We start from the raw sequence: 24,705 nt of genomic DNA on the forward strand, positions 1-24,705 counted from the left end.
TCCCAGTACTGACCCATGAGGAACACCACTCGTCACTGCTTTCCACTTGGACATGGAGCTGTTGACCACAGCTCTTTGAGTGTGACCATCCAGCCAATTCCTTATCCACCGAGCGGTCCGTCTGACAAATCCATGTATCTCCAATTTAGAGACAAGGATGTCGAGATAAACCCAAGCAACAGAAGCTACTCTTAATACCTCCTAAAATGACTGAAATTAGAACAGTTCATGAGGGATGCTGTTATACCTGGAGTAATGAGAGATGAGTGAAAGTATGTATGCAGACTGCTACTCACTGTGCTTAAAATAACGTCACTGAAATGTAGCCCTTTTTTCTACTAGCTCATTTTTAGTTATTGAAGAAATATTTAATAACAGCCCTAACTAGCTTTTTTCTATATATAGTTTCCATGCAAATCAGAGATGAATATGTAATTGCATAGAGTGTGTTCTTCTAAGACATTAAAAGCAAACATGAAATTAATGAGAAATACAGTTTAATTGCAAGTTCAGCTAGTAATCCATATTTTACTGGGTCTTTGCCATAATCTTAAAAGATCTGACATTATAACAACATGCTTACATAGTTACGTGACTAGAGTAGGTTGGAATATATACTAAATATGTCCTAATATACAGTATTTCAAAACCAGATTGATTTTTTTCTGTCACAGTGGGTAATGCTTCTTGTTTTGATTGAGGACTAATATTTTTTTAAAAATTACTAGAAGTAAAGCTTACATGAAATATACAAGGCTTTTACTTAACAGCAGGGTAATGGATTTCCTGTTTCATGCTGCATGGTTTTAGCTTGCAAGTCTTCTGCAAGAACAGTGTGTTGAGTATGTTGTTATTTGGCAGGAAAAATGTGACAAAGTACCATAACTTTCTGCTGGTTTACCAGCACTAAAACAGTGTTACAAATTACCAGTGTATATTTACGCCAAGGAAGGAAGTTCTTGTAAATGAGTTATTTTGAGAGAGGAATGTAACAAGAGCTAAAGATGTAGAACTACTTATTTTAAGTATTGTAATTTGCTAATTCAGTTGAGAACTCCCAACAGTGATTCCAGACATTTCATCTGCATACTATTATTTTTCCTTATGTTCCTCATGCCTTCTTTATGTTGTAGTTTGTTTTTCCTCTGTAAAATGGTCTCACATAAAATTGTTCTGTAGAGAATGAGTTTCTCTAGGATATAAGAGTATTTGAACTGTTAAAAGAAACTTTTTATTTCTTCAGAAACTCTGATACTGGAAGCCTTTTGGATCTACCTTGTACGGACTGGAAAGAAGCCTGTATTTGACCTCATTGAAATTGATGTGGGGAAACTTGATCTAAATTTTTAGCATGGGATTTGTTAGTCATTGAAACACATGAGGGTATACTGGGTCTGGCTGAGCTGGAAATGGTTTTCCCCTACAGCAGCCCTCCTGGCGCTGTGTTTTATGCTGGGAGCTGGCAGGGTGTTGATAGCACCCTGGTGTTGTGGCCACTGCTGAGCAGCGCTTACACAGCACCAAGGCTCTTCCCGACATTTCCCCCCTGTGGGACAGGGGGGCAAGATCTTGGGAGGGGACACAGCCAGGACAGCTGACCCGAACTGACAAAGGGATATTCCAGACCATATCCCGTCTGCTCAGTGTAAAGCTGGGAGAAAGGAGGGAGGGGGTGGGGTCACCCTTGGTCCTCCGAGGCAACCACTACGCGTATGGGAGCCCTGCTCCTGAGAAGGCCCCACATCGCCTCTTCATGGGAAGGAGAGAATAAATCTGTTCTTTTTGCTTCCACACGTGAACCTTTGCTTCGCTTTGCTTACACTAAAACTGCTTTTGTTTTACCCACAAGGGTGGTTTTTTTCCCTATCTTATTTTCTTTCCTCTTTTTGCCCTGTTGAGAAAAAAAAGGGGGAAGGCAGGAAGTGATAGAGCAACTTGGTAGGTACCTGGCATTTAGCCAAGGTCAAACCACCACAGAAGGATTTGTTGAAGTTTTTTAAGGAAGATAGAGGGGCTCTACTTCGAACATGGACTGGTTAATTATTTTTTTCCTTATTCTTTTGGTCTGTTATGCAAGTTAGACTAGATGATATAACTTAAGAGATTTATAAAGATGAAAAAGCTTCAACTTTTAAATTCAGTAGAATATAGTTTTCTAATTCTAGTTATTACAAAATACTTGGAAAAAACAGCTTTTGTCATAGCTACTCATATATTTGAAATTTTTTCTACATTCAGAATTCATGTAACCTTCTAGTACTTGCCCTTAATTTTCAGTGTAGAATTAAGTACTTCAAAACAAGAAGCCAAATTGAAGAAAAAAAGAATGGTTTAGATAATAAATTTGTGTTGTACTTTAGAGTATGCTTTATGGTGCAGTTGCTAATTTCTGTAAAGTAGGCTATCACACTGTGAGAACAGAGTGATAGAGTAGTCTATCACACTGGAAAAAGACTATGGTACAGTAGAGAAGAAGAAAAAGGAAGGATGTGGAAAAAGCTATACTTACCATTAGGGCAAGCTAATATGAATTTTTAAAATCAAATCTAGCTCCTCCTATTATTACTTTATTATCAACATATAAAAGATTGCAACTGCTTAAACTGGTTTAATGAGGTAGGCTGTAAAAGAGTAACTGAGAGGGAGAATGTATTACTAACTGAGGTTTTAGTCATGTTTGTGGGAGGCTATCTCCCTCAGGAAGCATCTGTTGCACCACGTGTACATGATTCGTTTTAATGATGAAGAGGCACAAGCAGTAAGACAGATTTATCATATGTTCACTATTTATGTAGGTTTTTCTCGTTTCCAAAGAACCTCTCTCTATATGTCGATCCTACATCAAGTAATTTCTTGAAGGAATCTCTCTAGTAGTAGAATAAGTTGACGGTTTTGAAATACTATTATCTTACTGTGTGTCTAATGTCACACAAAGTGACTGGCACGAATTTACAGCTTTGTGGGGGATCTTTGGCTAGATCACTTAATATCATGAGTTTTCTTATGAGTGCACTTGCATAATTACTTAACAAAAGAAACTAACCCAACAAGTGCCACACAAAACCACTAAAAAAAAGTCAAAAACAAGTGTGGGGAAAACTGCAGTATTGAAAGCGTGAAGCAATTAGAGAATGGCTTTTAACAGTATGGTCAAAGAAGATGGAACCTCAGGAGTGTTATGCAGAAATGCCTGACTTGAAATGTTGTCCAGAGTGAAAAATCAAAAAGAATCTAGCTTAGTGGCCTAAAACAGGGAGGGTGGTTGTCTTCTATAAAGCGACTGAAGCAGGAAAAAGTAGCTAGTGTGATCTGATCAGGAACAGCAATAATAATATAGCACTTTGGCTATAGTAACTTTGACAGGGGAAGAATATTTGACAGCCCATGATCTTCCTTTGAAGTGACCGTTTCTGAATGGATGGGCTCTGCGAAGCTATTGAGGACTTGTCATATTTGCATCCAAGATGCACATAATCTGAGAGCTGGAACAAACATAATGTCTTGAGAAGGTGTGTTGTGTTTTTTGAGAGAAGATCAAGAGGTGGAGTCTAAAAAAGAAATAGAGAATCCAGAAGGAAATAAAAGTGCAGTAGATAGAGATCGAGTGTAAACAACACAGTTAAAAATAAATTAATTAGAACCAAGGTGAGTTCAGAAACATATGCTTCAGTATACCCTCCTTTTACTGCTAATTTCTGATTAAAGGTTTTATAATAAAGGAGAACCAGTTCATGGTCTTACTACTTTTTATTATGTAATTAATTTCTTAGTCATATTCGTGATTGTTCATGCTTCCTTTCTTTTAGCAATTAAAATGGTACATGCTTCTCTACATCACAATCTATTTTAAAAGCATGCCAAATTAAAATACTATGTATTAGTATTACTATTTTAGGAGAATCTGGAGAAATAAAATTTAATATGTCACTTTTCAATGTGAAATTATTTTCTGAATTACAGCTGAAATAGAGCTGGCTATTCATGTAAAGATGAGTTGGTGAAAGAAGTCTGTGCATATCTTTGTTCTTTAATTCATTAAGAGATATAAAAAAAAAGAGTGAAGCATGATTTACTAGTTTGGACCAGAGACCTGTTCATTTCAGTAATCTGTTCTGGACAGTAGTGAGTAGTAAATGCTTTGAGGAAAATGGCCAGAAATTTCATGACAGGAAATCCTGAAGAACTAGATGCCAAGATAGTGTGGTACTCTCATTTTAAGCTCATATATTTTTGAGGAGTGTAAGGTCTGAGGTGGAAAAACAGTTCCAGAATTTAACGTTAAACTCAGACTGACTTTAAGTGAATATCCTTTCTGTATTCTTGAACAAAAGCAAATTTATGCTCGGAATTTGTTTTCCTTTTGGTTGTTATCTCTTGGAGGGAGTAACGATTTAGAGGAAGATTTTGGAAGGAGGGGAAATACAACTGTGTGTGAAACAGATGTTAAAAAATAATGGATGATAGTTCAAAAGCTTGATCACCCTTCATTTAGTGCATCTTGGGACCTTGTTAAACTTCAGGAGCCTCCCCCAGGTGTTAGAATTTCAGCTGGGAGAGGTTCTGCTATAGACTGAGCTCTTGCTTCATTTTCTTGTCTGAAGATATACACTCATGAAAATGTTAAATGTCCGTTAAAATTCCCTGAATATTCTGGTTTCATCCTTATAATTTATATAATAAACTGGTGTTCATATTTGTGTAAGCTAGTTTATACTGAAGTGTCGGCTGGTTAGGCAAAATTCTGCATAGAAGAGAAATACCTGCTGCAGGGGGTTCAGAAACTGAAAACATTCTGTTTTGCATAATACTGGGATGGCTCCTGAGTGTTTTTTACATCTCATTATGCAAGAACATTCTGTTATGAACATTATTTTGAGCTTCCTAACCAGTGTAGCAAGCCTTTTCCCCAAAAACTATTGGGTTACTTTGATTCCCTTAGTTTATCATAGGTCTGTTAATAGAGGTGTTTTTTGCATTGGATTTTATCATCCAACTGCTAATGTGTTTGTCCCTAGGCAGAGTATCTTTCAGCCTCCTGAAGTTTTGTAAGCAGCTCTGAGCCATGTCTACAGAGTCTGTTTTTTCAGAGCAGGTTAGGAGCCAGCTCTTGTCTGAAAACATGATGACTGTGTTGTTATAGGTCTTTGCCTGTGCAAATAAGTCCTGTAGAGAGGCAACATGCATTATCATGGGTATGGTTGCATAGAAACCTGCTTGAACGTGATTTGGATCATGCCTACCTCATGCCTTCCTCCTTGGAGGTACTTAAGCTAATATGTAGCTGTACGCAACTTGTTTATGTAGCACTGCAGGCATGCAGTCCTGCTGCAATGAAATTCCCCCCTTAGAAATCCTAACTTTGAAGAGATTGCAAAGTTTTCTTTGCAGTAGAGTAGCTACAATTTTGTGTTGAGCTGCTATAATATTTTTCTAATAGAATTTGTAGGTTACTTAAGATATACTTGGTAGTATTTTCACAGCTATGTTCTATGTTTTTCTAGTAATGTTTTTATTATGCTTAAATACACTTTTTAATTTTACTGTATAGGATTTTTAGAAGCCATTTCTATAGGGTAGGCAGTTGTGAATGCTGTCATACCCGAATCATAGTATGATGCTTTTTAAAAGCACTCTTATCATAACTTAGTAAGTGTGACGTTGCAATAGCTGCAGCGAGTCTGGTAGCAGTAGATGGGAAGGAATGTGCTAAAAGTCTGACAGTGACCAGCTGTATCTGAAGGTAGGGTTATAGGAAAACCGAAATTGTAACTTTTGCAGGTTTTCTTTTGAAGGAGTAAAACTGAAGGAAATAACACTGTTTAAGGAATAGATGCTCAAGGAAGACAGTAATGCTTAGCTAGGAGATGTTACTAGTTGCTCTTAAAGTAAACTTCTCAGTTAGAGGGTCTATTTTAAGTTGGTGAAACTGAAAATCATAAACTTGAGCTTTCACCCAGAAAAAATATAAACAGAGCATGTGAGTACTTCCTTCTGCAGTTAGTGAGTGTGGTTAATTTTACTTTTCCAATGGCATTTGCAAAAGTTTACAATTGTTCATTTCCTCTTCAAGGAACAAGCATCTCTTGTGACTTCCATATTTTAAGATGTATTAACTTTTTATTTTGTTGCATGGGGCTTCAGTTTGTAAGGGCTCTCTCCATGTCAAACCAGTATTGGATTTTGGTGAGTCTTTTTGCCTCTTTTGGAAGGGTTGGATTTTCTTTTATTTTTGGTGGTTCTTGCTTCAGGTTAGTTTTTGGTTATGGATTGACTGGATTTCAGAAAATCTTATGGTACTAAAGGCTTTCTGAAGAGAAAGGAAGGTTGTGGCATATCTGACCTTGTAACTTTTTGCAGGGCTTCACAAGTTTGGTCCCCTCCAGGGAGGTGAAAGTTCCCTTTGCACCTATTATACTGCTGAACCCTGGGCTTTAGGATGTGAATCTTTGTAGAGGCACAGTTGTTACACTTTCAGGATCAAAACTCTGGTTTCGAGTCTAGGTGTGGTGTTTTTTTTACTCTTGTTTTTGAAATAACTACTTTGACAAATGTTTTTTTTGTTTCACACAGAGTTTTTAGGTAACTAATATGCTGCTTTCTTGGTTTCAACTTTGTAGTCTTAAACGGCCTTCTCCCTCTTGAGTAATTATGTTGGCTAAAATAATCCTTAGATGTTTTTTGTTAGAGCTTATTCTTTTAACCTCCCTATTTAGAGTTATTTTTCTAACCTTTTCTTTGTATACTTAATGACCAGGACAACAGAAGAGAGATTAGCTGCCATGGCAAGGAACAGAAAAATCCTCGCTTTTTACCAGAGTTGTTCTGTTTTTATGGCTTGCTTCAATTTAGGACACAATTCCTTTTCTTAAAGGAGAACTTCCATGTTAGGCTAGTTTTGAAATGAAGATCTTTTAAACAAAAAAAAGATGTTTGATGTCATGTATCTCTTCATTGGTAAATACATTCATTCTTTGAAACGTGATGGCTTCTTTCTAGCTATACACAATAATTTACAGGTGTGACCATCCAGTGTTTAGAGAAACTTGTTGAGGAAGTCATCGTGGTTATTCTCACAGCATCTGGGAACAGTATAGATAGTATTGAACAGAAGAGGAGCTCTTTTCTTCAAGAAATTCTCATAAGTGCATAATCTTCCCCCCGAGGAATAACTGTGTACTGATTTCTAAATGCAAATTGCTTACAAGTTTATGTGTTGACAGTCCCTTTTATAAAAAGGACGTAGCCAAATACTCTAAACAGCCTCTGTATAAAGCATATCTTTTCTGCTGTCATCCTTGTCTCCTGGGAAATCTGTTGCTTCGAACTTGTGTTTGTTTTCTGTATTTGTGATGAAATTTGAAATATTTCCCCCTCGTTAGCATAGCTGATTGTGTCCCAGCAGTGTGGCGAGATCGTGAATTCATATGTTAACTCTTGCTCCCTCTGCGGGCTCTGTGGAAGAACAACACGAAATGGAGTGAATTTTCCATAAGCTGCTTGTTTGCATTGCTTATCAGGGTGCCAAGGTAACCTGTGTCTGTCCCATTTTTAAAATCACAATGCTCCCTTATAGTACATTATAGTGCTTTAGGGTGAGATGTAACACCTTGAAGTGTTTGTTTATCAGCTGGCATCTTTCTTCTCTTCTTTATTCCTACCCCTGTATGTAGTATTTCTAATAGAAATTCAGGTTTTCCTTGACAACACCTGTAACTGTTCAGATGTTCTCATCCTGAAGTATTTTACAGCCTTTGCTGACAACTAGCAGTAAACATAAAAGCAAGGTAGGAACAAAACTGATCTGAGATATGAATTTTAACTGAAAAGATGCAAAATGTGCTGAAGCTTTTACATACAGCATAATATTCCATTCTGTTCCTCTTCAGAAACTTGATAGGCTGATGATGTTCGTTTTTAAAACAAATGTCCATGCCTGACACTTGGAGTCTTCAAGGTCAGTGCATCACCAGTCACTAGAAAGCTGAAGAGTGAGTGTTAACATGTATCTTAACCTCCCATATGAAGGGAGATAGCCTTTACAGGGAGGGTCCTATAATATATTATTCACTGTCTTTTTAGTACGTTTTTCACAAGTTCTCAAAAGACATGTTGAGACTGACAGTTGGTAGCAGGTACTCGCAGTCTGAAGGGAAAAGGTGAGGAGGGCAAACATCACTTCTTTCCTGCTGCTGCAGTTGTGAGACTGACTGCTTTAATCTGGAAAGGTTTAGAGACATTAACGAATAAGAAGACTTTTTGTTTTCTTACTGTTTGATTCCTTTTCTTTAGTTTACCCTTTAATAAAAATGGAGTGGGAGCGAACAAGATAATCCGCCTTTGATTGCATGTTGCGTGTTAGCTGTGGAAATTACCAGCTTCATTAGCTGTGCCAATTTGGGAAGTACTCAGTTCACACTTGGACTATGGAATATGCAACAGAGATTATGCAGCAGATATTTTTACATTTGCATATAGTACAACAATCAGTCCTTTTCTGTGGTTATTGTACCTTTTTACAGTTGCTGGTCCATGGTGTTTCAGAAGTTCTGTAATTGCCTCCTGCTCCAGTAGGCTGCTATTTTCAGTTGTTCTCATATATTTCATAAATTTGTCCCATATTTCTCATGTATATAAATGTGTGTGTATTTATGCGTTTTCTCATATACATAGGGAAGAGGATTTAAAAGTGCTTATGCAGTTTGTATGGGCTAAATGGAACTATTTTAGGAGTCAATAAGCTTTAGAAAGCTAATGTCCGACAATCAAAAAGGTTTTGAAGTGGTAGAAGAACAAGAGAGGGTTTGCATCCAATCTGGTTTTGGAACCAAAATACATATATGGCTTTGATTGGCCTAGGGAATGAAACTAGTACATTATCCCAAGTCTAGCAGAGGAGAAACTTGAATCCCTTCCTATATTTTTAGGTTCCCTTACTTCCTAGTAAGAGTAAGAGGAAATGAATAGGTATTAGCTTTTCCTTGCATATTTCTGCTATCATACACTATCTCTTTTTATTAAGAATTAGTATTATGGTTGCACAATGACTACTTTTCAGTCTTTCCTGCAGTGTCTTGAATGATATAATAATCTCTACATTTGTTAGAAATGGGGCCTATGTGGGAAGCTCTGCATATAAATTATTACCAGGACTAAATTTTAAGAAGTGGGGTACTCTGCAGTGCATTGCTAGCTTGGCCTTCTTCCTTACCCCTGCTTGAAGTGGTGATGACATATGACCAGCCACATGAAAAGCTGTTTTTTTGAGTTAGCTGTCATAGCTGTTTCTATAGCTGTTTTTATTTGAGCAGCTTTATCCTTCAGGAACTTAAGAAAGCAAGCAATCTACTGCGGAAGATTACCTAGCTCTTGTGTTAAGTTTTCTGGTTCTGATACTGAGGTCTCCAGCCACAGAGGCTGATCATGCTGTGCCTTTTGGGGACTGATATCTGTGGAAGGTTTCCACTATTAATGGGAGGTGGTTTGCTAACCAGTATTCCAACTTTTCTAGGCCTGTGTGAAATAAAAATAAAATGGCTTTTATAGTTCCGTGCTTTTGTTCTTGTATGTATTTGGAGAACCTGTTTGTAATGACTTGTGAAATACTGATTCAACGCTGCTATGTATGACATGATTGCAGGATCTTCCTTTATATCATGTTTACTAAAAGACAAGGCATGGTGTTTTGACATAGGCTTCCTATTAATTACTGAGAGTGTTCCTATTAATTACTGAGAATGAAACAGCTTTGTGTAATACTTCTGTGCTTGGAGTGTAACCACTGAGGAAAGATTAGCAAGAAGAAAATTAGCCCTAAGATAACTTTTGGTTTTTAATTTGATAAAATAGTAGTCAAACTTTTGTTGTCTAGTCAAACAAAAATTTAATAATACTTAAGTCAACACCTTTCTCTTACCCCTCAAGCAGTTGCATTTAAGGGGTATAACAGGAGTCAGTTACTACTCACCAATAGAGGACTGACACATTTTCAAACCTTACATGGTTTTACCTTGAAGTAGATGAAATTGGTTAAATATCTTCAGAATAGAGAAGTAGGTAATGCGTGCTGCATTCTCGTGATCACTGTAAATCTAAGGCATATTAACAATGTTGTTAAACTTAGTGTACTAGCACCTTCAGTTTTTCTAGGATTTAATCATTGTGAAAATCAAATCCTGCAAGTGTTTAATTTGCTTTCTGAGTCTTTGATATAGTCAACTTACATGAATTGTGTTCTGCTTGCATGAGGAAGAGTCTGTAAAGATTCTTCTCTGCCTGATTTCCTTGTGTTTTCTGTTTAGATATTGTTGTTTTGGCATTTAAGATGATGTTTTCCCTTTTCTTCAGTTTCTAAGGGAAGATATGCAATACAAGGATGCCTCTAATAAACATAGTCATCTGCACAGAGAAGACAAACATATCACCATTGAGGATCTGTGGAAACGCTGGAAAACATCTGAAGGTAGGTGAAGGAGAATAGCTAAAAAGGATGGTGGTTATTGAAATAGACATAATTCAACAATTTTTCCACCAAGTAGTTTAGAGTAGTAAATGGATGACCTCTTAAAGCATCTTCAGGAATCTGTTTTGATGCTGCTATTTATAGGTGTATGTAAACCTGACTAAAAAGTCATTCAGTCCAGCTAGTGTTAATTTCTTTGAGAGGTCCAGAATGTTAGTATTAGGAGAAAAATGCTTAACTTGTTTTTTCTCCACACCATTCAGAAGGTGTTTTGCTATAGTAAGCATATTAGAGATCTGAAAGTTGGTATTAGTCAAACAGCTAAAAGCTCAAGCAAAAGAGGAATGAAAGTAGGAACATGCCATTGGTTCACTGCTAATGTAAGAAGTTACTTAAGTGCAGACTGAGGTAACACATTGAGTGCTTGATGTGTAGTAAATACATTTTAACCAGCAATGTTTAGCTTCATCTCTTCAAATATTCTGTAAATACTTATAGAGATGTTGTTCAATGAAAGTATTGCAACTAAGTTATCAGATAAAATGATCTCTACGGTTGATCATCTAACTTGTGAGTAACTCTTTAGAAATTTAGGTTGTAGTGATATCAGAAATATCTAATTTGTCTATTGTTCCAGGTTTCTGGAATGTAGTGATCAGTGTGAGTAAGACTTAAAAGATTTTGAGAGGACTGTTTGGTCTTACTGTGTCTGCTTATAATGGCTTTACTATGTATCCTGTTGGGGAACTAAAGTTGCACCATGGGGAGGCCCTTAGAATGAGGCACACAAGCAATGGTAGCAGTGTTGTGGTGACTGTTAGAAAGCATGAAGCCCCTCAAATAATAAACTACTTTCATTTAATATTAGGTAACATGAAAAATACTGTTTCTCCTTTCTAGATGTTTTAGAAATTTGGATTTATTTGTTTCTTATGTGCTGCTAGTTTATAGTGCCAGTTTTGTGCAATTTGACAGTATTAAACAAGAAGGTGGAAGGTAGTGTAAATGATGATATCAGTAATTTGAAACTTCGTTAAGTAGTCTCTTGAGGTATCCGTGTGAGAATTACAAGCTCTAAATAGTACCCTTGACTATGCCCATTAGTGCTTATGCAGAAACATCTTCTGGATCAATTGCTGCTTAGTTTATGCTGAGTAGAATTGCTATTTCTTCCCATAAAGCTTGCTTTATGTGGAAGTTTGTATTAAGTAATTGTCAAATAGCTTAAAGTTGCTTTCTGTTTAAGATACTAGTGATGTGAGACAGATAAGATTTGAGGGAGGAAAGTGAAAACATGGTTTATAGTATACTGAGTGCACTGTTGCTTTGTTGTTGTCTCTTTTCAGGCTTAAGAAAAATAGAGGTTATTTTTAAGTACTTGCTTGAGAAGGATGTAACAGTGAGTGGAACCCTGAGAATTGGCTCCATTCAAAGCTCTAAAAATTGCCTAATAAAAAAAAAAGCAGCTTCAGAATATTGTTTTTTAATATTTCTGTCACTGGGGCAGGCTTTTGGTATCTCCACCTGGTGCAGAATCCTTAAGGCATAGTCTGTACTGGTGCAAATTGAAGGAATTTCAAGGTTGCTATAGGTTTTACCTGCATGGAAGGAATCGTATTACAGTTTAAATCAGCATCTAGCCTATTGTTGCTGCATTGCCACATAGTTTCAATGAGTCCTTTAGTAAAAAACAAGATTTATTTAGTTTAGTTGATGTTACTTATGCTTTTTGCGACCATTTATATTTTCAAATGTCATTTAGAGGAATGGCTAGGAACTAGCATACCTGTTTAAAGCACAGAAAAAAATCTGCTTTCTGAAAGTCCTCTGACTTCTGTTATTGTGTGTATCCTTTAAATGTAGATGCCAGTATATACTTGTTGTATGGTATTTGCTTTATCTCCTTTTCTTCCTAAATAAGCAGTATTTGTACATATATAGAGCCTTTCAGCTCTTCTGAAGTATCAAGCTTAGTAGTTATTGCTGTATCTTCAGAACTTTTTCTACAAAGGCCTTGAAGAGGTGGTAGTTGTGAATGCAGCAAAGGGGACAGATGAACATTTGTTTTATGTCTGAATACCAGTCTTGGAACAATTATCTTTGGAAGTTCTGTGTCTTGATGTCTTCCTTCCCCTTTTTTTTCCCCTCTAATGGGCTATGATCATATGAATTTGCTGTCTGAATAGAGATGTGTAGGTATTTAGTCTCAATAGTAAGGGAGTCTGTAAAATCATTGCAAGAGCCTTCAGCTGGGTAGTTCTCTGTCTTGGTGAATAGGTAGGCTGCTTCATTCTTGGTGCTGTACCGTTGTCTCTTGGGACTTGATTTTGTAGCAAAGTAAAACTGTCGTGGTCAAACCTAGAGCTCATGAATGGTTTACTATTTTAGACTAATCTAAATCCTACCAAAACCTAGTTTTTACAAACTGCCTTCAAAAAAAGTATTTTTTCTCTACCATCATGGCATGTTTGACCTTTAATGTATAGTATGTCATGTAGACTGACTTATAATGCAAAAAAAGCTTCTCCTCTGCCTTGTGCGTATTTCTTTTCTTTTAACTTTTTTCCATCTTTGTGAAAAGTAGAAGGTGACCTGAGGTCTGGTATTTATTAGAGGGGAAAAAAGACAAAAAATGACTTTATGTTTGTATGTGTGATCATCTGTTGTATTCTGAGGTAATGTTGCACAAGTGTTCTTGCAGCAACTGGGACTAAACTGCACACCACAAAGATGCTATTGTTGCCTTGCCTTTTCTTAATCATTTGCTCTCTCGGGTTTTAAAAATCCAGAGATTGGAAATGCATGCAAGCAGGGCTTAGCTAAAGGTGAGTTGCATAATGCTGCATGCTGTTCCAGGCAGGAGCAGCAGACTGGCCCTTCTGTGTGAGAGGAAACAAGAATTATAATGTTAAATTGCTGAAAAGGTAGTCAGGGTCACTCTTCTCCTTTTTTGTGCCATTTAAAAACCTACAGGTGGCAGCATATTTCATGCTGATGTTGCTGTTGAAGATCCTGCTAAAACAAAACTAACTTTTGAATCCTTGTGTGTGCTGGATACAGAACAGTCTTGTGTTTTTTCTATACTGCCTGGTCAGCCTGTTCTCAACTTTAAGCCTAATAAATGGCCGTCGTTCACTCCTTGCCATGAAATACTCTTATTGAATGTAATTTGATTTCTGAAAGGAATAGGAGGCCCATAGGACTACTGAGGCTGACACTGTAATGTTGTATTTCATGCCTCCCTGCCCTGAAGTACTGTGCTACATGATAAATTTAACATGAAAAAATGGTATACAGTCTGATCTTCTAATCAGCTGTTAACATGGGTTAGCAAGGAGCAACTTTAAAATAATAAATCTGATCTCTTATTCACAAAACCATTAAGAATCTTTGCAATGTGAAAATGATATGTTTACAAATAAAGCCCAGACATTTTTGCATAAAAGCTTAGAGTAATATGACAAAACTGAGTCTGCTGCAAGATCAGTACCTGGAAAACAGTTTGTAGCTCAAAAGCAGAGGAGGAAATGGGACAGCATACTGGAAAGGAGGTGTAGCCATTCATATGGATAGAATACAAATACGTTGTGCTTGTGAGTTTTATTTTTTAAAAACTATAAGTGGGTCTGTGAAATGTGTTATGTCTCTGATTATCTGGAATGATGAAACTCTGAAATGTTAAAGCTTATTTTCCAGCTACTATAGTGTAGGCAAGAGACCTAGAAGTCTGTATTTCACTTTCAGTGCAAACTGAAATAGGAATTTGAACTCATAAAAATTTCCATTGCCTGCAGCTTACCTGTCAAGATTTCAGCAGCTCTTTCTAAAGGATTGTTGTCCAGATTCACCCCTGAGTATGTGTACTTGTGATAAGAATTCTAGAGAAATCTCAGCATTGTCACATGCAAGTAGTTTTAGGTATTGGTTGGGGGGGAAATTTGTTCATGCAAAGATATATCTGTCCGGAATGAGGCTGTCACTTTTATTTCTTTCATGTGCAGACTTAATAATGGAGAGAACAAATTTAGTTATCACAGAAACACTGAATAGTTTGGGTTGGAAGCGATGGTAAAGATCACCTAGTTCCAACCCCCCTGCCATGGGCAGGGACACCTTCTACTAGGTCAAGTTGCTCACAGCCCTGTCCAACCTGCCCTTGAACACTTCCAGGGAGGGGGCAGCCACAACTTCTCTGGGCAGCCTTTTCCAGTGTCTCACCACCCTCACAGTAAGTAATTTCTTCCTCATATGTCTTCTAAATCTCCCCTCTTTCAGTTTAAAACCATTACCCCTTGTCCTGTCACTACACTCCCTGATAAAGAGTCCCTCCCCATCTTTCCTGTAGGCCCACTTTAAGTACTGGAAGGCTGCTATAAAGTCTCCCCAGAGCCTTCTCTAAGGTGAACAACTCCAACTCTCTGAGCCTGTCTTCTTAAAGGAGGTGCTTCAGCCCCCTGATTGTCTTTGTGGCCTCCTCTGGACCCACTTGAGCAGGTCCATGCCCTTCTTATGTTGGGGGCCCCACAGCTTGGACACAGTACTGCAAGTGGGGTTTCGTGAGAGTGGAGTAGAAGGGGAGAATCACCTCCCTCGACCTGCTGGTCATGTTTCTTTTGATGCAGCCCAGGATACAGTTGGCTTTCTGGGCTGCGGGTGCACACTGCTGGCTCACAGTCAGTTTTCCATCCACTAATAACCCCAAGTCCTTCTCTGCAGGGCTGCTCTCAATCCACTCGTTGTCCAGCCTGTATTTGTGCTTGGGATTGACCTGACCCATGTGCAGGACCTTGCACTTGGCCTTATTGGACTTCATGTGGTTTGCATGGGCCCACCTCTCCAGCCTGTCCAGGTCCCTCTGGATGGCACATCCCTTCCCTCCAGTGTGTCGACCGCACCACACAGCTTGGTGTCATCGGCAAACTGCTGAGGGTGCACTCAATCCCACTGTCCATGTTGTCAACAAAGATGTTAAACAGCGTTGGTCCCAGTACCAACCTCTGAGGAACACCACTTGTCACTGCTCTCCACTTGGACATTGAGCCATTGACCACAACTCTTTGAGTGTGACCATCCAGCCAATTCCTTATCCACCAAGTGGTCCACCTCTCCAATTTGGAGACAAGGATGTCATGCAGGATGTTGTCACATGCTTTGTATAAGTCCAGATAGATGATGTCAGCTGCTCTTCCCTTATCTAGTAGTGCTGTAACCCTGTCATAGAAGGCCACCAAATTTATTAGACATGATTTGCCCTTCGTGAAGACGTTTTGGCTGTCAGTAATAGCCTCCTATTTTCCATGTGCCCTAGCATAGTTTCCAGGAGGATTTGCTCCATAACCTTGCTGGGCACAGAGGTGAGACCACCTGGCCTGTAGGTCCCTGGGTTGTTGTCTCTTCCATTTTTAAAAATGCGGTTGTATTTCCCCTTTTCCAGTCAGTGGGAATTTCACTGGACTGCCATGACTTCTCAAGTATGATGGCTAGCAACTTCATCCTCCAGTTTTCTGAGGACCCATGGGTGTATCTCATCAGGTCCCGTGGACTTATTCACCTTCAGTTTCCTTAGACAGTTTTGAATCTCTCATCTTTTACAGTGGGCAGTTCTTCATTCTCCCAGTCCCCACCTTTACTTCCTGTGTCTTAGGTGGTGTGGCCAGAGCACTTGCTGATGAAGACTGAGAAAAAAAAAAAGTCATTGAGTACTTTGAGTATTTGCTTATTGTCTTAGAGTATCTGTAGCTATGAAGGGTTATGTAGACTACTGTTGTTATACAGGAAAATAGTTAATTATTGTCTAGATATTTAAATAATTTTGCTTAGTGGAAATATTATTGCTTGTAATACAGCTGTTTTGGACATATTTGAGAGAGATTTAATTGTTCTCCTGTTAAATTTTTTCTGTCTTTCAATCTTCTCTCCTCTTCTCTGTTCCCATTTTGTGGATAGTAGGCATGAGCCTCTATGAAGATTCTTGTGAAAACAAGTTTTTAAGCCATCATCCTGGGAAAGATCTTGATACATTGCCTTAAATGGCTACTTCACCTGATGACATGTGTTTAGTTCTGCAAGGGTAGCAAGGACAAGAGGATTGAGGCAGATACTAGCTTAAGTAGATGAAAGTCATAAGATGCTGTCCCGATTTAAACCAAAGCAAAACACTAAATTATTATGTGGAATTTTTAATAAAGACATGTTTCTATTTGTTCCATGCTTGTTTGTTTATAGTTTGCCGAAGCTTTGTCTGAGAAGCATATAATGAAAAAGGCAAAATGCCAGAAACACCTTGGTGAATGTTAATGCTAATTCTTCTGCAATTATATTTGGCAAAATCCTCTTGCTGTAACCTGCTTCTTTATTGCTTGTCTTCTATGTCTTGCTATTGATTTTTTAAAAAATGGAAGGTAATTCAACTGACTTTTTCTTCCAGTTCATAACTGGACTCAGGAGGACACTCTTCAGTGGCTGTCAGAATTTGTTGAACTGCCCCAATATGAAAAGAATTTTAGAGACAGCAATGTCAATGGAACAACACTTCCCAGGTGAGTGTTTCTTCTGGACTAGTTTCACATAATTCCCTCCAGATTGCTGCTTTAGTCTGTATGTGGAAACGACTATGTGAACCTAAAGTCTAACAAGGTATGGTCAAATGCAGGGAGAGAGAAACATGCTTGCAGTTTTGAAGAACTGGCTGCATTTTTTTTTTTTTCTGCCAAAATATTTCAAAATATAAATGCTTTTTGCCACTTCTTTTATCTTAGTTTTGTTTCTTGCTGTTGAAGCTTTTATCGATGATCACATTCTGTATGGTAGCAGACTTTCTTTTGAACAACTTCCAATCTATTGTATGGCTATACGTCCAAAAGCTATCTGCAGAACTCCTTTTCCTGAGCGTAACTATTAAATTTGAGGATTGCAAAGTATTGCATTGCAGAGAGTTGGTGCCACAAGTCTACTGTTACCTTTAATTATGCCAAATGGATTTATTTCATGATTATTCCAGCAAGAAAAGAGTAAGGAAATGATTTGATGTTCTTCCTTTGCAACATGCTGATATGTTTTTTTCATAGCACTTCTGTCATTGTATTATATCTCTCGTGCTAATTGCAGAACTGTAATCTACATAACTGTGGGAAATGCTATTGATGTATTTCTTTCCATAGACTGGTTTTGAATATAGCTTGTGGAATAGGTAACATTTTGTCTTATCATTAACAGGATAGCAGTAAATGAACACGCTTTCATGATCTCTCACTTGAAAATAATTGACCGGAGTCATAGACAGAAGCTTCAGCTTAAAGCCTTGGATGTTGTCTTATTTGGACCTCTTACACGTTAGTAACTTTTTGAAGTTTTTTCTTCTCTCTTGTAAGAATTCAGCAGATAATATTTTCAGTGACACTTGATACTGTAGGTGGAACTTACTTATTTTGTGGATGTACTGATGGATTGTTTGGCATGCATTGTAGAACAGTGAAATGAAGGTTATCAAGATGCTGGGATCAGGACAAAGGTTCACTTCTGTGTGTAAGATTATGTAGAAATTTTAGTATAGCCCCATTTGACAGATGGATTGTTGGCTTTTGTTGTAAAAGAAGCGTCCTCTAAATGTTTTTGACTGTTTAAATTCCCTTATAGCTAATGTTACCAATTAGCTTGGACAGTGTAAACTGGGATGCTGAAATGAGAGAGGATGACCTTCCCCAGGGAAAAAAGGAGGTGGTGGTGCAAATCAGTGTCTTCTGTGCAGACTCGAGTTTCAGTGCAGTTAAATTTAATGCAGCAGTTTTACATCTAACCTGTTTTAGCATATGCAGACATTTCCTTACCACAGCACCAGTGGTCTGCATGCTTGCTTGTACACAGTAACAATTCTGTTGTGGTACTGTGCATGTTGGGTATTCTTGAACTAGGAGGCCCTTCCAGAGCTTGGTGGTCGGTTTGGAGAGTAGTGAATGGCTTTACAAAAGTCAGGCTGGATCTGAACTGGCCTGACTGATCTTGAGTTAGCATAACAGATCTGAGCTGGAGTTTTTTAGGGAAAAATGTACTTTGTGTTTGTATTATACCTTTAATACTAGCAGAACCTGTGCAAGTCACTGTAAGTTGTACTGCCAAAGAAGTGTATGTGAATCTTGGATATGATACTTTGAGAATCCAGGTTTTGCTCTTAAAAAATACTGCTATTAGCTACTTACCCTTTTAAAATCTACTTTAATTTGGACAAGTGCATTTTTAACTCAGCATAGGGTATTCCAGGGGACACAGACCGGGGAGTATTTAGTCAAACATAGCTAAAGTTCCTACTGGCCTCATGAAGTATAATTGTTAAACTCTTGCTTAATTCATTTAAATAAAGATACAGGCTATGTACTGTAAAAGTTTAGTAATCTTTACTCAAGGTAATGTATGTTCAGTATAGATTAAGTAGATGGTATTAGAGCAGAGTTGTTTGTATTGTATAGAAAATGCTCTGGAATCTGAAAGGTAGTTGTTGGAGATGGTTTGAGATAAATAAGCTGGAATTCTGTTTAGCATTGGGTTCTTTTAGGCTGGGGGGAGTAGAGGGGTTAGAAAGGCCACAGTCTTCTGTCTGTATAACTGAACTAGTTAATGATCATATTATTCTCTGCACAGGTCCTCCTCACAACTGGATGAAGGATTTTATATTAACAGTTTCTATAGTTATTGGTTTTGGAGGCTGCTGGTTTGCATATACACAGAACAGAACCTCAAGAGAACATATCACCAAAATGATGAAGGACTTGGAAAGTCTCCAAACAGCAGAGCAAAGTCTTCTTGACTTGCAGGAAAGGTATAAAACCTAAAAATTTTGTGTTTAGTCATCCTTTTGTTTTGAGGTTAAATACAAATACAGATCCTTTACAGTCATAAATTATTTGCATTAAGCTGCCTTTGGATTTTGTTCATTTCCATTTTGCATGGAAATTGTGATTTCAGTGACAATGGATTTTTGAGTAGAAGTTGCTCCTGGATATTTTAGCAGGCACTATGAACTTGAGGATGAAGGTAGAGAATAGAGGTTCGATCTTTTCTACCTACAGATTTAGAAATATGTACTGTTATTTCCATATAGTTACAGTTTACTCTGGTTTGTTTACTTACATGGAAATAAAAACACCTCTCCTGTTTTTGAGGTCTTAAGATTGAAACGGACCTGAGCTGGTTATACTTTCTCTTGTTTATTTGTCAGTGTGAGAGTTGATAGTTTTCTCTGGTGCACCTGTAGCTCAATTGTCTATAAAAACCTGTATTTTGATCTTATTACATATACTTTTAATGAAGGTTCACCTAAAAGTTTGCATATTTTGTCTGATGTGGACATCACATTGTGTGGTGTAATTGCTACTGATCCATGAAACTTGCACATCTTTATTATCACAGAATGGTTGAGGTTGGAAGGGAGTTCTGGAGGTCATCTTGTCCAGCCCCACCTGCTCAAGCAGGATCATCTAGAAAAGGTTGCCTAGGATCATGTCCAGGCAACTTCTGAATATGTCCAAGGATGGAGAGAGTCTCCCAGGGCAACCTGTGCCAATACTCAGTCACCCTCACAGGGAAAAAGTGTTTCCTGATGTTCAGATGGAACCTCTTGTGTTTTGGTTTGTGTCCATTGTCTCTTGCTCTGTTGCTGGACACATTTTCTTCTCCTGAGGACTGCAACTTTTAAGAAATATTCTGTGTATTTTCTCATGTATTTTGTTCAATTGTGAAGGCTTGAGAAGGCACAAGAAGAGAACAGAAATGTTGCTGTGGAAAAGCAAAATCTGGAGCGCAAAATGATGGATGAGATCAATGATGCAAAACGGGAAGCCCATCGACTAAGGGAGTTGAGGGAGGGAGCTGAATGTGAGCTCAGCAGGCTCAAATATGCAGAGGAAGAGCTAGTACAGGTACCTGAATACTGGTTATAATTTTAGTGTTGACTTTAAATTGGTTTTAGTTTTGTTAGATCCTTAAGAGTGTTTAAAGCGGCATTTCTCTAATGCTAGATTTGAATGGAAAATTCGAAGAACACTTAATGATTATCTGTCAATCATGCCATTAGCTAGTAAAATAATCCTGAAACTATAAAAAGACATACACTTTGTATATTAGCTTATCATAATGTTGTTGGATTCATGGAACAAAATATATACAAAAGCTTTTTTCCGATCTTGTTATCAGATGAGAGATAGTAGCTTTGTCTCATTCTTCTGAGTAGCAGTGGATTGGATTTATTATACTGAATAAAAATGCTGTCTTATAAAAATATTTAAGCTTCAAGTTGGGACTGTATATCACAGGCAAAAAATTATCCGATTATAATATAGTATATGGTAATTCATATGCTATATTTCAGAAATGCCAGATCTGCCTTCCTGATAGCAGTTGGCACACACCAAAGCTTTGTAAAGCCTTACTAATGTTGCTGTGAGGTATAAAGGTGCTTATATTTCACTTTCTTCTGCTGACAGTTTTAATGATATTCTTGGTGACACTTATTTCTTCTTGATTGCTAGGTTCGCATGGCTTTAAAAAAGGCTGAGAAGGAGTTTGAGTTAAGAAGTAATTGGTCTGTTCCTGAAGCTTTGCAGAAGTGGCTTCAGTTAACACATGAAGTTGAAGTACAATATTACAATATCAAAAGACAGCATGCAGAAATGCAATTAGCAATCGCCAAAGATGAGGTATTAAATCTTACTCTTCAGCTACTTAAAGACTTTCCTGATCTGTTGCTAGATACATGAAATAATAAACAAAAATTACTCAGGAATTTGGGTATTTTTTTCTTTTCTTAGTTGTTGTTTGCTACCTGTCAATATTGCTAATGTTTTGTCATCTGTGTTATGTATATAACTGCTGGTTTTATGCATTTCATTATATCTTGCTTTTTAGGCAGAAAAGATAAAAAAGAAGAGAAGCACTGTATTTGGAACATTACATGTTGCACACAGCTCCTCCCTGGATGAAGTGGACCATAAAATTCTTGAAGCCAAGTAAGAGATTACCAGGATGCATATTCTTTTGCAATTATTCCTGGAACAGTGGAGTTTTTTGAGTTATGAAATTTAGTGTGTTAGTGTTTTTGCACTTTTAAGTAAAGCAATTTAAGTCAAAGTGTGAATATTTGGAGAGTCCTAATGGACCTTCTGGTATGCTGAAATAACTGCACTTGTGTGGCTTTGCTTTATCATTAAGAACAGTGTATGTAATTTTAATGTGTGCTTTTCTTCAGGAAAGCTCTCTCGGAGTTGACGACGTGTTTGCGAGAGCGTCTTTATCGATGGCAGCAGATTGAGAAGATCTGTGGTTTTCAAATAGCACACAATTCTGGGCTACCAAGCTTGACCTCCTCTCTTTACTCTGATCACAGCTGGGTAGTTATGCCTCGAGTTTCCATTCCTCCTTACCCAATTGCAGGGGGAGTTGATGACTTAGATGAAGATACTCCTCCAATAGTTTCACAGTTTCATGGTAAGTGGTGAACTCAGTAGGAAGAAAGGGGAAAAGTTGTGGAGGCATGGGATTTTAAAGTCAGGTGGGAAAAGAGTGCTGAGATCAAACAGGATTGGATAAAAGGACCAAAATTCTACCTAGCATTTCAGATGCATCTTTTAGGACTTACATAAACTGAAAACTGGGTTTTGCAATAAAGGTAACATGAAGAAAAAGCCTTTACTCCATTTCAGTGGAGGAGTGGGAGGCAAATCCAGCTAAAGGTTTGGAAAATCTGCTTGTCACGCTTGGATTGCTACTTTAAACCAGAATTTATAATGAGTGATACTGAATTTCTGTTAGCACTTTTATTCTTTCAGATGGAAGGGATGCATTTAGTCTAGGGTCCCTTGAGCTACTAGGAAGATCACACCCTTTGAGAGATTACATACTGCATGGCTTTTCAAACATTCTTTAGTGTCTGGAACAAAATCCTGTTGTTCAAGGAAAGCTTTCAGGCCGAATGTTTGTGTTTGAATACAGTGGGTTTCAGTGTGAGGCAGAGAGGCCAAGTGCTAGAGGGAGGGAAATCCAGCTTTGGTTAAACTGTGATCAGAAGATATACACTGGGGATTTGGACCACCCTCATATCTTGAGTCATTGCGTCAATACAAGAGCCTGTTTCATGGAAGTTGTAATTGTCTGGACTCTAGAGACTAATCAAAAAGATGAGCTCTCATGTAGTTATTCATACAATCAGTATGAAGTTGAGGAACGAGTCTTCCAGTCTGGGATTTTCAAAAGAAACTAGAACTCTATTTTCAGACAACATGAGAATGATTGCCAGTTTGCTGGCTTCATATAGTGTTACTTAGGCACATGATTTTCTTCTGAATCTACCAAACTTTTTTCTACGGGCCATATTAAAAAGTTCATTAATCGCCTTGCAACACTACTTACTGCAAGTTCTGATCACTTTTAAAGAATATTGTCTCTCTAGTTGTCTTCACTGTGAAGACTTTGATTTAAACCTTAGCAACAAATTTCTTGGATGGCCTAGTAAAATAGGGATGACTACAGTTAAACTTCCAAGTCTGTATGTAGAAACCTGTAGTCTGATTTCAGAATGAAGAGCTTCATTTATTATCATGACTATCCAGATGGTCTGTAATGACAAAACACTTACATGTGTATAGAGAACTTCAGATGTGATTTTTTTTTTTTTTTTTTAGTCGCTCTTCTCATTTAGGTCTTGCATAGAAGTGAAGCCAGAGAGCAAAGTGCAGTTGGCTCGGAGGAACTACGGTTAGACAAGGACTGTACACTTAGTAAGAACATGCTTAGTTGAAAATGTACTGTGTTCTTTTGGAATTATGGTTTAATTTTTTTCTTAAAAGTTCAGTGCATTTGGAAGTATTTAGCTAATGGATGTTGTCTCAGTGGTGAAAGTTATCTGAATCTTAGGTTTAAAGTTTCTGTTATGTTACTATTTTTATGAATTTTTATAAAGCATGAGAACCTGACTTTGTTAAAGTGATTACATGAAGGAAGTAGCTTCTCATTAATTTACTAGCTTTAAAATTTTCTACTCAGTCAAAAAACCCCTGGAAACATTTTGGATTGGGAAGGGGAGGGAAAATATGCTAAGTATATGTTGTTGAAACCAGTTCAGGAGTCAAATTACTGTAAGTTAGTTTGGTAACTGCTAAATTATTCCCATCCTTAGACAAAAATGACAAATGCTCACAAGGAAGGACAGAAGCAAAATGGCTTGTCTCAGTTACAAGGCTTCAGGCAAAATGCAGTGTGCAGACAGGTCAGTTATGAGCAAGACTCTTTCATTTTCTGGACCTAAACTGAACTATCTGGGCTGTTACCTTGCCCCAGCATCCTTTGATCTCTTAAGACTGACCAAATTGGAAGCCTGCCAGATAGGCTTCTTTGTGCCGCAGCAATTGGAATGGTAGGCTAAAATGGTGTGAAGTAATAGATCTGTTTAATTAATCCTCAGCTGAAGAACAGAAGAGGATAAAGAAATAGATGTAAGAGATTGAAACAAAGTCATTACAGGAGGGTGGTAGTGAAACTTCCACTTTTACATTGACTAGTTGGATTCAGCTGATTCCTTGATTTAGTGAGCTTTATTTGTGCTAGAAAAATTCAGGTGTTAAATTGTCATAGCTGAATCCTTCATAATCCTGTGTATATACACTTACAAGGAACTTGTACCTTCTCTTAGAATTCACTGATGGTGCAATCTTGTTCTTTTTTACACCAGTGAGTAGGATGTCATCTGATTTACCTGGACACATAGTACAGATTTCCTAAAGGGATTCTTATTCTCTTATCTCAGGTCACATTCTTTATTAAGAATATTTTGGTAATGACACAAGACTGTTTTTGAGATGCTAACAACTGCTTTTCAGGTCAGTAGGGAGTACATCAAAAGTAAAATTGAAAGTTTGAGTTATATGACTACTGTCATGTAGGGACTTGTAAACCTTTCTTTTCTGCTCAGCCCAGCAGGAAACAGAGTCTAAATGTTGGTGAAGGTGCAGCTACTTGCTGTTTTGTGAAAGCTGTGATTTCCTGCATTAAAAGCAGAACGATAACTCAACCTTTTCTGAGGTTCCAGGAAAGGAAACTCTTAATTTACCTGATGCTAAACTGGCATCTCAGATAAAATGCATTTTGTCAGGCTAGACATCCTTGTCTATAAAAATAATTGATTTTTTTTTGTGTGTGTGTTGTGTTTGAACATCAATAAGTGTATGGTTGTATATTACCTCAACAGTGATGCATCCAGTAGG

General features: G+C 37.7%; 1 protein-coding gene across 2 annotated transcripts in view; it reads left to right on the top strand.

Moving 5' to 3' along the window:
* The window catches only part of STIM2 (stromal interaction molecule 2), a 79,565-nt gene that overhangs the window by 45,584 nt on the left and 9,276 nt on the right, over window positions 1-24,705 (top strand). For both annotated transcript variants that reach the window (XM_074904627.1, XM_074904628.1), the window contains exons 3-10: window positions 10,345-10,459; window positions 16,887-16,998; window positions 17,675-17,790; window positions 19,094-19,271; window positions 20,193-20,370; window positions 20,980-21,147; window positions 21,356-21,456; window positions 21,696-21,934. In XM_074904627.1, the coding sequence (XP_074760728.1) occupies window positions 10,345-10,459; window positions 16,887-16,998; window positions 17,675-17,790; window positions 19,094-19,271; window positions 20,193-20,370; window positions 20,980-21,147; window positions 21,356-21,456; window positions 21,696-21,934 (1,207 nt within the window). The remainder of the gene's footprint in view (window positions 1-10,344; window positions 10,460-16,886; window positions 16,999-17,674; window positions 17,791-19,093; window positions 19,272-20,192; window positions 20,371-20,979; window positions 21,148-21,355; window positions 21,457-21,695; window positions 21,935-24,705) is intronic.

This window comes from Athene noctua, chromosome 4 (assembly GCF_965140245.1).
Source record: "Athene noctua chromosome 4, bAthNoc1.hap1.1, whole genome shotgun sequence".
Classification (NCBI taxonomy): Eukaryota; Metazoa; Chordata; class Aves; order Strigiformes; family Strigidae; genus Athene; species Athene noctua.